This window comes from Limulus polyphemus, unplaced genomic scaffold, assembly GCF_000517525.1.
Source record: "Limulus polyphemus unplaced genomic scaffold, Limulus_polyphemus-2.1.2 Scaffold1170, whole genome shotgun sequence".
Taxonomy (NCBI): domain Eukaryota; kingdom Metazoa; phylum Arthropoda; class Merostomata; order Xiphosura; family Limulidae; genus Limulus; species Limulus polyphemus.
The window spans coordinates 248,378-262,097 of record NW_013666780.1 but is presented as its reverse complement, the minus strand read 5'-3'; the positions used below and the strand labels follow the sequence as shown (position 1 = coordinate 262,097).

At 28.4% G+C, this 13,720-nt stretch overlaps 1 protein-coding gene across 7 annotated transcripts in view; it reads right to left on the bottom strand.

Annotated features, from left to right (window-relative positions):
- The window catches only part of LOC106462455 (probable phospholipid-transporting ATPase IF), a 118,967-nt gene that overhangs the window by 53,106 nt on the left and 52,141 nt on the right, over positions 1-13,720 (bottom strand). For all 7 annotated transcript variants that reach the window (XR_002611279.1, XM_022389721.1, XM_022389722.1 and 4 more), the window contains exons 14-18: positions 10,421-10,563; positions 8,837-8,940; positions 6,601-6,714; positions 6,362-6,484; positions 4,230-4,378 (exon numbers count right to left, since the gene is read on the bottom strand). Coding sequence is in view for 6 of the 7 variants with exons in the window: in XM_022389721.1 (XP_022245429.1) it covers positions 4,230-4,378; positions 6,362-6,484; positions 6,601-6,714; positions 8,837-8,940; positions 10,421-10,563 (633 nt within the window). In the remaining variant the exon portion in view is untranslated. The remainder of the gene's footprint in view (positions 1-4,229; positions 4,379-6,361; positions 6,485-6,600; positions 6,715-8,836; positions 8,941-10,420; positions 10,564-13,720) is intronic.

The following is a 13,720-nucleotide window of genomic DNA, read 5'->3' as shown; positions in this document are numbered from 1 at the left end:
TGACCTTTCAGCCATGCCTGGCTAACAATACAGAAGTTACAACGATGTGGCACACGTGCACTCATGTTACTTTATCCAATAATATAAAACTGACCTTTAGTCTCTACAAAGTGACTTGTCTTGGCTGTGTTTTAGTGGACTAATATTTTGTAACATACAGTCACATTTCAATTATTATACATTATATATGTATATAGATTATTACAATTTACAAATAAGTTCTTAAACTTATTTTTCTTAAAACATAGAACAGTAAATAAAGAAGTAAATCAAACAATTATCTCTTCTAGTTCCAACCTTTGTACTTGGTTGCTGCTTTTGTTGTTTGCTAAGTCTTTAGAAATTTCGCACATGGAGGATGTGAAACGAAATAATTTTTTTTTTAGGTTTTGTGTATACATTTGAATAACCAAAAAATCATAAATTACTATATCAATACCACAGAACTCAATCATAATTTATCAAGCTTGAGCTGTATTTGGGTCTAAAAAAATATGAAACTTCGAGCAGACTGAAGACACAACCTAACTCCTTGAAATTTTGGTTCAAAAGAATGAGATGGTGTCCTAACACTTTAAAATGGCTGAGAAAGCCACTAGGGGGATATTCTGAGCTTACACAAGTCATATATTGAAGCAAGTGTATATAATGAACCCTTTCCAAAAATGGAAAGAGGTGAGCGGGGCCATTGTGTTTGATTCAGTAAGCGATATCTCAGCAAACAGAAAAATAGGAGGTTTTTATTTCATATTCTAGCTTGTCATTATCAGTAATTTGAGTTCCTTATTCATACAAAACTACAGACTTAGTTATTTTGACATCACAAACATCTAATTTAAACCAATAGACACACAAAAAAAATCGATGTTTAAGTTTTTTTTAATATTTACTTTTAAATTAAGAAATTGAATAATGTATAATACTAAAATTTGAATTATAATCTACAGTTTGATACCAAACTGAATGACATAAATTCATAAAATTGTAGTTCAATAAAATTTTGAATGGGAGTCAACAAAGGCGATGGCATGGCCTTTGATCCGGTGACCCATGTGGAAAGGGTTAATCACAACTACTGTTAATTTGCGAGTTATTTACCTGTTTAAATGCCAATGAAGTTTTGTGTTTACTGGCAACCTTATGAAATTATTAAAGTTTATCCTGCCCTGTAATTCAATAAAATATGTTGCAATAACCCACCATCAATAATAGATAACAATTAATTTATTTTTTAAACTGTTATTTCACAAGTTTATCAATAAATACCAACCCCAACCTTTTAAATCTGTTATGTTCTGTATTTACTCTTCAAGTATGACTAAAACTAATTCGTAGTTCTTACAAGAAATTTCCTGGTAAATATGACCAGAAAGAGAGAGAAATTATTCATACAGGTACCCAATTATATTAAATTAACTCTGAAATATTCAAGTTGTTAATTAGTGTGATATGATCTAATGCACCAACATATTTCATTTTGGGATAAATGATACACTGAGATAAAAATTAATGTTAGGCAAATATATATATATATATATACTATTCTTATTAAAGTAATCAACAAAAAAATGATTTAAAGTTCCTATCTTGCACAATAGCTCTTCTTCAAAAACTGCTGAGTTTATAAAACAAATAATAATTAATTAACCAATTAAACAATGAACTTCACAACAACCCATGCAAATCATGTCAAGATGTAAATAATGAGGGATAAAGGAAAACATGCACATGATAAAAACTCAAAAGCAAAACCAATGACACTTTTTACTTTTAAAAAATAAGTACATCTCAAAAGATGTAAAATGTCCACATCTTGAATAAAAGAACATGCATAAGAATTGAAATTTACCCACAAAACCAGTTGCATTTTAATTCCAACTCTTCCAAGTATCTCTACTAAAACTGTATGTTTTTTCCCCTAACATAAAAATAGAAAAAGGATGACAAAGCAACCAAAACCTTTGAGTACGAGCATAGTTTCATTTGTATTAAAATACCTTTTTGGGATCTTGTTTCCATCCTTCCAAAATACACAATTTATCCTGATATAAAAAATATAGCTACAGACAACAAATATTTTTTTAAATACAGAAAAACTTAAAATGATTACAATTTGAAATATACCATTTTATAAACATATGTTTATCTAATTAAATTTAAATCATTTATAGGTCATTAATAACTTTCAATATTATGTATTTAAAGTTAATAAATAATGCACACAAAGAGTTAACAAAATAGCTAAAACTGGAATGTGTTTTTATTAGATTTAAGAAAAGTAAAACTTTTCATTGCTAACTGTAAATACTTGAGTTGTGGCTATTCTAATTCTCTTCACAAAAAATAAACTGAAAACATTTTAACACTTTTCAGCCAAGTGGCATGACTCTGCAGCCACTTTTGCATGTGGATTCATAAAAACTAATAGTACATAAATTAAACCATATTTGAGGAAGATACTTCAAACATAAATTATGATAATCATTACATGCTTTTGAATGTGAATGAGATATTCTGATAAACTTACAATTTATAATAAAATAAAAAACCACTACATGATGTAGCTGTATACTATGGTGTTATGCAATATGCTTGCAACCATTGACTTGATAGCCATGTTTCACCTACGGTTATCTTCTAAACTATTATTTGATAAAAGTCTGTGTTTGTTTGTCCACTTATAAGTAACAAACCAGCAGCCTACTTGTACCCTGGCATGTACTCTTAGAGTTCCCATGTACGTCAGCTAGTTAGCAATATCACAAGCACAGGCCTAATGACATCACCTACAAGCCTACTATGTCAAAAATTATTTTTTAATAAAATATATATTGTTGGAATTAAAACATAAATAAAAATAATATCTATTTTTCTATATCTCATTTATAAAAGTTAAGTCTGTATTCCTTTCAGAAATTATGTATAACTTTCATGAAGACCCCCAATTACTCTCTAAGCCAATGTCAAGGCAAAGTACATCATAAGACTTTAGAATTTTAAACTACAAGTTTAAGCTTTTGTAAAGCAAAAAAGGACTGTCAAAGTAATTACTTCAACAAATTAAACAAACAAGCAGCAAAAAACAATAAAATTATTAAAACCATGATATGGTTAGGTTATTTGACGTCAAACAATCAAGGAAGGTTTCTGACCTATTAACTAGAAGTTTACAAATTCAGAATATATATATATTCTTCCTTATATATATATAAAAGGAAGAAAAAGAGTTCTACAGCAAATAGATTGAAGGAAGAATAAATATAGCTTTCAGGTGTTATATTTATGATGTGTGATGTTTGTTGTAAAGATTAACAGCTTTATAAGGCCAAAGTGAACAATGAAGAATATAAAAAATTTACAAAAATATGAAGATACTAACCTGAGTAATTTCAATGTACCATGTGCATCATTTTCAAGTGCATAATAATGCATATGGTACACACACACAAAAGTAATTAACTACGTATTTTTGTTTGTTCTTCATTGCTCAATTTCTGCTTATAAAGTTGATAATCTTTGCAACATTTGTAGATGGTACAAAGTACTACATAACTTGATGTCTGATGTTTGTCTGTTTATTGTAGAACAAAACCACATTGGGCTATTTGCTGTGTCCACTAGCATATTGTAAGTCTGTAGACTCATTGCTGTCCCACTGGGGGATGTTACATTTATGACTTTGTTAGCTAAAAGCTTGAAAGCTGTAAAACAAAACATGCATTCTATTGAATTTTTTACCTTTTGACACAACTTAAAAAATTCACCATTTTGAAACTATATAAGCTAGAAGCAAATAAAAATTATGTAAAAAGACCAATAAATTTGCAGTTTTGTTTCATAAGGTGACCAATTTTACCTATGGGAATTTTAGATATTTTACAAAAAATAAAAATTACATCTTGAGGGGAGGGAGGACTGAAAGAAGGGTTAGCAATTTAGATTTATTTTTATTACATCATTTTCAAATATTAATAACACGTACATCAATATCAAATTCTAACTTGTAAAATTTCAATTACAGATTCATTTTGTATGAAATTTATAGGAAGAGAACATACAAGAATTTTATGAAAATTAGTGTTGTCATTTGCACTTGTAAAACACGAGATACTGGGCTGGAAGGGGGTTACGCTCTCTATTTATAATTCAGGGGAAGTCACTTTAAAAATTTCTGGTTTCCATATAATTAAACCAGTTCCTCTCAAGATCTACTTCGGAAGGCAACTTACATATTCTTTATGTTTATTATTTCTCTTTGACATTGACTACTTGATTCCTGGTGTAAAAGCTTCATGAGTACCATGCCTCGCTGAAAGTGTCCTGATGAGTAACTGATGTTAACTGCAGTTTCTCCTTTATCCCCAGTCAGCACCCAAACCTGGGCAAGTAAAGAAAAAAGGAAAATAATTTTAATTATCATACTGTCGGTTAAGTTTACAGTTAAGGTTTTAGCTTAAAGATGATTTCAGTTAAAAATCAGAAGTACTCACCACAAGTTAACTGATTGAAAAATATCATTTTAAAAAAATACAAAGACCAAACTTGGCTTACACTGAAACCATGTAAACATTATTTACTGATATGTGATTTCAATCATGAAACTAAATAAAAGCCATTTACTATATAAAAACTAATATCTAGTAACAATTTCAAAAATCTAACCAATTAACAATTAGACTTAGGTGATCGTATTGACTAAAAACCATGACAATGACTGATATCTAATTGCCACAACCTTTAACATTTTAACCTCAAAGTAAACATCAGAGTTTCCATAAAATAACTTTTAATATGTACCTTCACACAATTTGGCAAACTTTAGTATATATTTCAAGTCTTTTATATATACAAAAAAATAAAATATTTAAGTATTTTTACTGAATTTTTGTTGAGAAATATATAGTCAAAGTAATGACTGATCGAACTGCAAAGTGATTTTCACATTAAGATTAAAAATACTTTTCTTCATTCAAAACTTTTAAAGTTTCATTTAATCTAACCTCCTCCTAAATAAACATAACTTTTTTTTTCAGTAAAGAGTGTTTTATCTGATATTTTATCTACCCTAACTCTATACGACTTGGTCAATTTGATCAAGTTTGTAACTAAGAAAAAAAAATAAAATCTAAATTACTCTTTTTCTGTTTCTAGAATGACTGCAAATTGTAATAAGAAACATCATTTGCTTATTCTAAATAGCTTAACATTCATAACAGTTGACATCTGTTTCTAATTAATTTCATTGTTTTATTGCCCTTTGAACTGTATCTAACTAATAATCCTGCCACACAAGTTGTAAAACACTCAGTACGCACACAGCTCACATTACTGTATTGAATGATGTAAAACATGAGCTACTGGTGAGTATACTTTGAGGAGAATATTTATTATTTTCTCCATTATCTTACCTAATAAGATTATAATTTTTACATTTTAGTTAGTTTTATAACAATAAATACACAATGTACATGAAAAACATGAAATATGCTACTTTCTTTTAACCTCTCATTTTTTTTTTCTGTCAGTTGCCAATGAAATTTAAGCCCACTTTTTCTTCTTCTTTATACTAATGGTACTAGCACAATAAATAATTTTTATTTAATTAAATAATGCACCTAAGAAAAAAGAATAGTAATACACACATAGCAAAAAATGTCCTATAATTATCATTATTTAACTGGCTTTTTATTTATGGCATAAAACCCTGAAAATTATTCATTGAGCTTCTCAGTTTTGAAAATCCCTAATTGAAAATCATCTTAAAGTCTGTCCAACTAGTATCACTTTACTTGTTTGTGTATCTTTTATTGCAGCATTTATTTTGTTTTGGATACTTCTTATAGCAATTCTATGAATAACCAACTATCCCTATTTTCAATAAAAATTTTATTATATTTTTTTCTTTGTTCAGTTTTTATATGTCCATGGAATGGACACAACATTATAAACCTTCAGTATAGCCATATCCCTGGTAGATATATCTTTTACAAGAATTAAAGCCACAATTACAAATTTATAAAATTTAATCCTTACTTTGGCCTATAGATAAGTGTATAAAGCTGCCAGAGTAGGGATTAATTTTTATAAATTTGTGATTGTGGTTTTAATTCTTGTTTCATTACTTTTTGCAGCAGGATCCCTACTTCATTTTAAAATTCATAATTATTTAATAATCTAGTTTGTTTATTTTTTTAACTTATACCTGTATAAAGTAAATACCTTTTTTTTTTTTTACCTTTACACAATACATTAATAGTGCTAGAAACTGTATAAGCTTGATCAAAGCTTTGAGAAAAATAAAAACCTAAAGCTTGTTTATTACAATTGGAAAACATTTAAAAACTGTAGGATTCTACTATACCTTGATACCGGCAGCCCTTAGGGCAGCTAACGTTTCACAAACGCCTTCCTGTAGTTTATCTTCTACACCAGTAGCTCCCAACAGTGTCAGATTCCTTTCTATTTCATTAATGACTTTTGATACCTAAAAGTAACAAAAAATTTGTTGACTTAAAAAACTATTTCTACACACATCATCATCTATCAGAAAAAAGAAGATAATTTTCCAAAATTTAGTACTAATATTTTACACTGACTTACTTTATTCTCCCTATCTGTCATTTCAGTTCGGGCTTTTCTAATTTTTTTATCAAATATATGAAACTCCTCTTCTGAGAGCTCTCTCTGTGCAATAACCATTGTTCGCAACCCTTCCTAAAATAAAAAAAATTTACATACAATTTAAACCCCCATAAATGTTCATAAAATGACTTTAGCTTCCCATTACACAAATAAAATAAATACAAAAATACACTCCAATGAACATCTGAGATAAAAAAAAAAAAGATAGAAATCTTACATCTGTTGTTTCAATCTTTATTTAAATCATCAAGTTTTTGGTCTAACGTGTGAGATTATTTTACTTAACAAACTATGTTAAATTTATATTTATTGGTGTTATTGTTGGAAGCTACATTTTCTATGTTTTAATTTATTTGTTAGCTCGAGAAAGACACAAGGTAAAGATCCAGTAAATTCAACCAGAACTTAGATGAGTATATTAGAGATAAATTCGAGTATGCAAATTATTTCATTTAGTGTGAGTTAAATTGAAGTATTTATCGATAAGTTATTGCATCTATTCTGTTGTTCATTTACTTGGTGAGTTGCATATTTGTTTATCTAACAAACGTATTTAAATTAGGCATATGTTGAAACATTGTATTTGAGGTTAGGCCTACACTTATTTATGGAGTTAGTGTTGAAAAGTAGTTTGTATCTAGGCCTACAATTTGTGTAAATGTGAACATAGCCTATTGTAGAAACATTCTAGAAGAATTAAACTCATGTTTTACCCTTAGATATACTGGACTGTGCTTTATTTTCATCAAATAATTAAAATAATTCTGCCCAATAAAAGAACACATTGCAGCAGTATATACAATAAATGTTGATACTGTATTGATAACACTTAACTCAATAACGAAGTACATTTCGAGTTATTTCACTTACATGACTTACACAACATTTGTAAGAAATTATCAAATACTTTATTCGCAACTTTAAAAAATTACTTTACTTGTTATATTTTTCATAATCATTAAAATAAGCCACTGCATCAAATTACAACATGTAAATGCGTGAAAAATTTAAAGATAACATTCCACAGAAAATGTTTTCAGAAAAGCTAACAAAACAATAGCAATGTCTTCCAATATTATACCAACATCTCTAAAGTGAAAACTATGTATTGTTACAAATGAGAGTCCTCCAATCCATAAAAACCAATACAAAGATACTGAGCCAGTCTGGTAACATTAATAAGATAATAAAATAATATTTAAGACTTACAAAACAAAGGTTCATAAGCTTCTAGCCAAACCTCAATATCAATTACTTCATTAGAAAAAATGGTTAAATAAACTATGCATAATTAAAGCAATTACATTTGACCACACACCTTGGAAGCTGACATACATCTACAAATGAATGTATGTCAAAATATATGGTCTAAAATTGATATGCTAAGGAAATAAAGAACGTAGCAAGAGAAAATACTTTTACAGTGACGATTGTGAGAAATAACTTAATTTTTGTATCAGCAAGTAGTTTAAGAGTTATGTACAATTGCATAAAAAAGTGTTTCATGGAAATTTAGTGTAAAATTACATTGTTACTATTTTTTATGCCATTTTGCACTCCCTTACAGAAGTAAAATACTTATACTCCATCTGTTACACCTTTATTTATGTTTGTTTACTCCTTTAAGGAATAATTTTTCTCCTCTTCTTAAAATGGAAATTGCTTTGTTCAGCAATAGTGCATAACGACAGCCATTACATTACATTGGGAATGACTGAAAATGGAAGCTCTACTTTTAAGGACACTAGGGGAACTGGAAAATTGTTCTTATAATGTGCAATTTCTCCTCAATATAAAGTGCATATAGCATTGTTATTTAATAATTTTTGGTGCCCAGGCAGTGAAAGTGGGTTTTACTTGGGGCACTCCTGTTCACTCCTCCCAACAAATTTATTGAATCCCATAGCACAAGTGGGATGAAAGGAAATTTTTTAATTTCGAAGCACCCTAGGTCTTCAAATACAATAATTAGTATTCAATTACAGATCTCAACCACGATGATGATTTAATAATTAGTATTCAATTACAGATCCCTACCACGACAATGAGTGAATAATTAGTATTCAACTACTATGCATGTGAAAGAAAATCCTTTATTATAGTCAAACATAAATGTTACAATATGTGAAAAAACTTAAATAATAAATTCATCTGATTGCAGTATACCAATTAACGGCTATAATTACAAACTTACCATGGCATAATCATTTATGTGCTGTAAGGTAACATCTACTGGTCCTGAAATACATTTACTAAGTAATGCAGATTCAGCTCCCTTGCAAAACAAAAATATTCTCCCTGAAATTGCAAACATAGATAGTAAGTTCAAAAACTGATAACAAGTCTTCTTTTTTAAATACCATACATAAAACTGACATTTACACAATGACTACATTATTAATAAAAATAGTGTTAAAAGGAATTTTTATAGCATAAATAGTTAAATAAGGAAAATGTTTTTACAAATTTGGTCATTTGACTTCAGTTGTAAAAGATTTACAAAGTTACTAATGAAAAACAGACACTTAATAAAACTACTGTTACATCTAAAATACTTCAGCTTTTATTAATAAAAGGAGAACTAATAATTAATGTCAGTTATTCACTTTTTGACAGGAAAGGTGTTTCTGAAACTTCCCTACAACCAAAAGTAACATAATCCATGACAAACTACTTATTATTGCATCAGCAGCAACAAATTCTAACTGTTAATTGCAATGAATAAGATAAGTATTATACCTGAAAACAATATTAATATTTTCTATGGACCTTAACTATAATAATAACAAATGTGATATATTTTAACATTCTAGTAATAGAAACAAATGAACTTTTACCTCTTAACTCAAACCAACTGTATTTGAGAGTTGTAAAGTGTAACATAAAATAACTTGAATACAAAAATTCCCATTTAATTAATACTGTATACTACTGTATAAATGGTGTTTGAACAAGGGCTAAGAAGTGTATGTAGAATTTATAGTAATGTTTTCCATTATGGCAGAAATGTTCAGCTGTTTAGGAAAAATAGCAACAGCCAAAAAGAAAACTATATACTATGCATGTTTTATTAGTCCCCTATAACAATCTCAAGTAATTCCATGTTGAAACAAATTTATTAGATTTTCCCAAGATGTAATGAAAAACTGATATGTTTTATTGCACATAAAGTTTTGCATGAAGTTGTTACTTTAATAACAACATTATGAAATAAACTTTTTTTAAAAGAACTATGTAGCCTGTGAGTCATCTGTAAATAACACAAGCCTATTGAAATTCATTATGTAGTAGGTTTTGTTTGTAATTAAGCACAAAGCTACACAATGGGCCATCTGTGCTCTGCCCACCATGGGTATCGAAACCCGGATTCTAGTGTTGTAAGTCTGCAGACATACCGCTGTGCCACTGGGGGGCTATGTAGTAGGTAAATATATAGTTAGATAATTCAATATGCAATACTAAGCATATACTATTTATATAAATACAGATGTGATTAAAAAATCAGTTTAATACAAAATGTTAATATTAGTCATGTGGAAGAAATACTTAATTTCAAGATGCTCATTAAGTAAATGAACATAAGTTCTTGTCTTATGATATACTTCTTGTAAGTCTTACAATAACATTGTACCAGTTTTTAAATAGACATTTCAAAGATTAACAGCTAACAAAGTTAAATTTCTCAATGGAAATTTTTTTTTCAGCTGGGCAACACCAGTTAAAATAAAAAAAAACACATTGTTTTTTTCTTTTCAATTAAAAAATGGAAATATCTTACCGTCTTCAGTTTTAACTATCACAGACATACATTTCCTGTTAGAATCAAACTCCAACACATGAAGTCTCTTGAGCTTTCTTCTCTTCTTTTGGAATGTCACAACACAGTTATCCTCAACAAAACCATGAAGAATAACTCCAAACCTGATATCACACAGAGGTAGGTTCTCAGATATACAGCTTTAAACTTTGTACTACTAATGTAGCAAAGTATGCTTCTTTTTGTACTATGATTTCTTTTAAAAATTTATATCGCTACTCTTAACACTTGTTTTAACAATACTTATTTGCTTGTAAACAAAATAACTTCTTTATCAGTCATTACTCCGAGTTAAGTGATAATAAAATAATATTTGTATGTGTTTGCAAATGAAGCCTTAAAAAACTGAAAGGACTGGCCCAGATTTTAATTTAACCCTATCACCACAGGTATCCTTCACTGCATAAGACACAAGGTTTTAATGTCTTACATTCAAAATTTTATTAAACTACTTTTTTTTTATGTTATACCAATTAGAATAGCATAAAATCTTTGCTAATAATTCATATTTTAATAGTATACAAGTTTTAAGTTCTTAATTCTACAAGGCAATATTAAAAAAAATCCCGAATTTCCACTAATGTGACCCACGTAACACATTTTCTCTTAGCATGTCATCATCCCTATTTTATCCACCACCCCACAAAAAAGTAGGAAATTAAATGTACATTACTCTCTATAAAATTGTTATTGCTCAGACAAACCATAATTTTTATAATATAGAAAATCAGACCCCTCCTGCCACACCCTCTTTCAGAATTCTTTGATAGTTCTCTCTTATGTCTCATTATATATTTCCCATGACCAACAGAAAGTCAAGATTTTCATCTATCAAATAACGTACTGTATAACATTATGTTCTAAACAGTTAGATGTCAATTTCAATCAGAGTACCAACATCATTCCTATAGGAAAGTTAATAAATAGCTTGGATGACTTTGTGATGGCTCTTGTCACATAGTTAGAAAGCCAGAAAAATTTTGAGAGGTAAGGGAATTTGTCTATTTTTTGCATGTTATTAGTCTATATTCTTTGGTGCATTATTTAATTAAATAAAGATTATTAAATGCATTACTATCATTAGTATAAAAAATTAGGGTTCACTATCTTTGAAAACCTAACAACAAGAAAAAAAAGAAGATTGGTTAAGTATTTTATTTCTTGTTTTTCATGTTGATTCTTTATGTATAATTATTAAAAACTAAAATGTAACAAGGTATTTTTGACTTTTTCAAAGTACCAAATACAGGCCCATTATATTTTCAAGTTTTTGACCACAAGTATACTTGAGATAAATTAACCTATGAAAAAGTTTCACTATCTTTTTTAGTGTCCAATTATATGACAATCACTGTGTAGTTTACTGGGACTGCATCATGAGAATAAATGGTCCAGGGTGACTGAATGTGGCCCTGTGTTCTGAGGAGAAGTAGTTTATTTTCAGCTATACTACAAGATTCAGTTTATATCATACTAATTTATTGGAAAGAATTGTCATATGGTTTATAAAATTAGTAATTTACAGAATCCCAAGTTAATTCAAGTTTTTTTTCCCAGAGAAAAAATGAAACACTGAAGTGTGTGTGTGTGTGTATGAAGATATATTTTATCTTCAATGAATTATAACAACATTCCTATTTTGCTTTAAAATTCTGATGAACTGGATGTGTTTTGGTTACTAACTTATGTATATCTGTATAACAAAACAAAGACAAAATAACTTAAATCACTCATTATAGGCACGAAAGAAACGTTAAGTAAAAAATCATCCAAACCATTTATAGGATTTAGATATTATGCTCTCTTGCAAACGAACACATATACACACACACACACACACACATTATATATATATATATATATATATATATATATATGAATTTTGTTGAGAATGCATAAAAAAACCATAAGCTTGTTCCAATGTGAAAATTTCAACAACAGAAATTTAATTTTTAACAGGAAAGAGAATGTATTCAGTTCACTTTCCTACCTAAAACTGGAAGTTTAATTTATTTTGTATAGTATGGTCATATGTATTCTTAGATACCAACAGATAACCCTAAATTCCAAATTCTTTAGAAAATTGTATAGTAGTATAGCTTATCCAAGTAGGACATTGAAACACAATGAGAACACAAACATATATACAGACAACAAATTAACTGTGTGTTCATTGATACTATTATTTCTAGTGCAATAAAAAACATGATTTTATAACACCAGCAATATTTCTTATTTTATAATGACTTCATTTTTTATCATTGGTCATGATGTATACCCGAAAAAAATGTAGTAGCAATGATACAGTAAGTTCCTCTATATTTGACTGAGCATGTGACCTTTTTGTACTTGTTAAGTCTTTATAGATTTAATACTTCTAACTTTCAATATTGTGTGTGTATATATTTTCACAAAGTAATTTTCATGTTAAAATTAAAAATACTTTTCCTCATCTGAAAAATTTCAAATTTGCTTTGAGTTATCCCTAAAACCTCCTAAATGCATTTCAAATGTACACTTTTCAGTAAAACTTTATAGTTTATCTGTTATCTTCTCTACCCTACATCAATTTGACCGACCTCATAACCAAAAAAAAAATTGAAATAAGTCTAAATTACCCTTTTTTTTCTTTCTAGAATGACTTCAAATTGTAACATGAAACTACATTTGTTTATCCTAAATAGTTTTAAGTTCATAACAGTATACATCTATTTATAATTAAATTTTATTGCCCTTTGAAAAGTGTCTAACTACTATCCGTGCCATTACAAATTGTCAATCACTCAACGAACATACAGCTCACGTTACAATAATGAATTACGTTACCCACGAGTTATTATGAGCTGCTCGCACGTGTGCCTTGTGAAACATATTTATTATATTATTATTTATTTTACCTAATCTAATCTTAACTAACCTAAAAAGATCCCTATTTTTACATTTTAGTAACTTTTATAATTATATATAAAGAATAAACATGAAAAACAAGAAATAAAATACTTAATAAAGTCCTTAACCAATCTTCTTTTCTTGCTGTTCATTGTCGAAGAGAGTTAACTCTAACTTTTTATACTAATGGTAGTAATGCATTTAATAATTTTTATTTGATTAAATAATGTACCAAAAATATAGACTAATAACATGCAAAAAGTAGACAAATTCCTTTACCTCTCAAAATTTTTCTGGTTTTCTAACTATGCAAAAAGAGCTGTTACAAGGTTCATCTAAGATAGTCATGGCTGGAGACGGCTTAAATGGGTA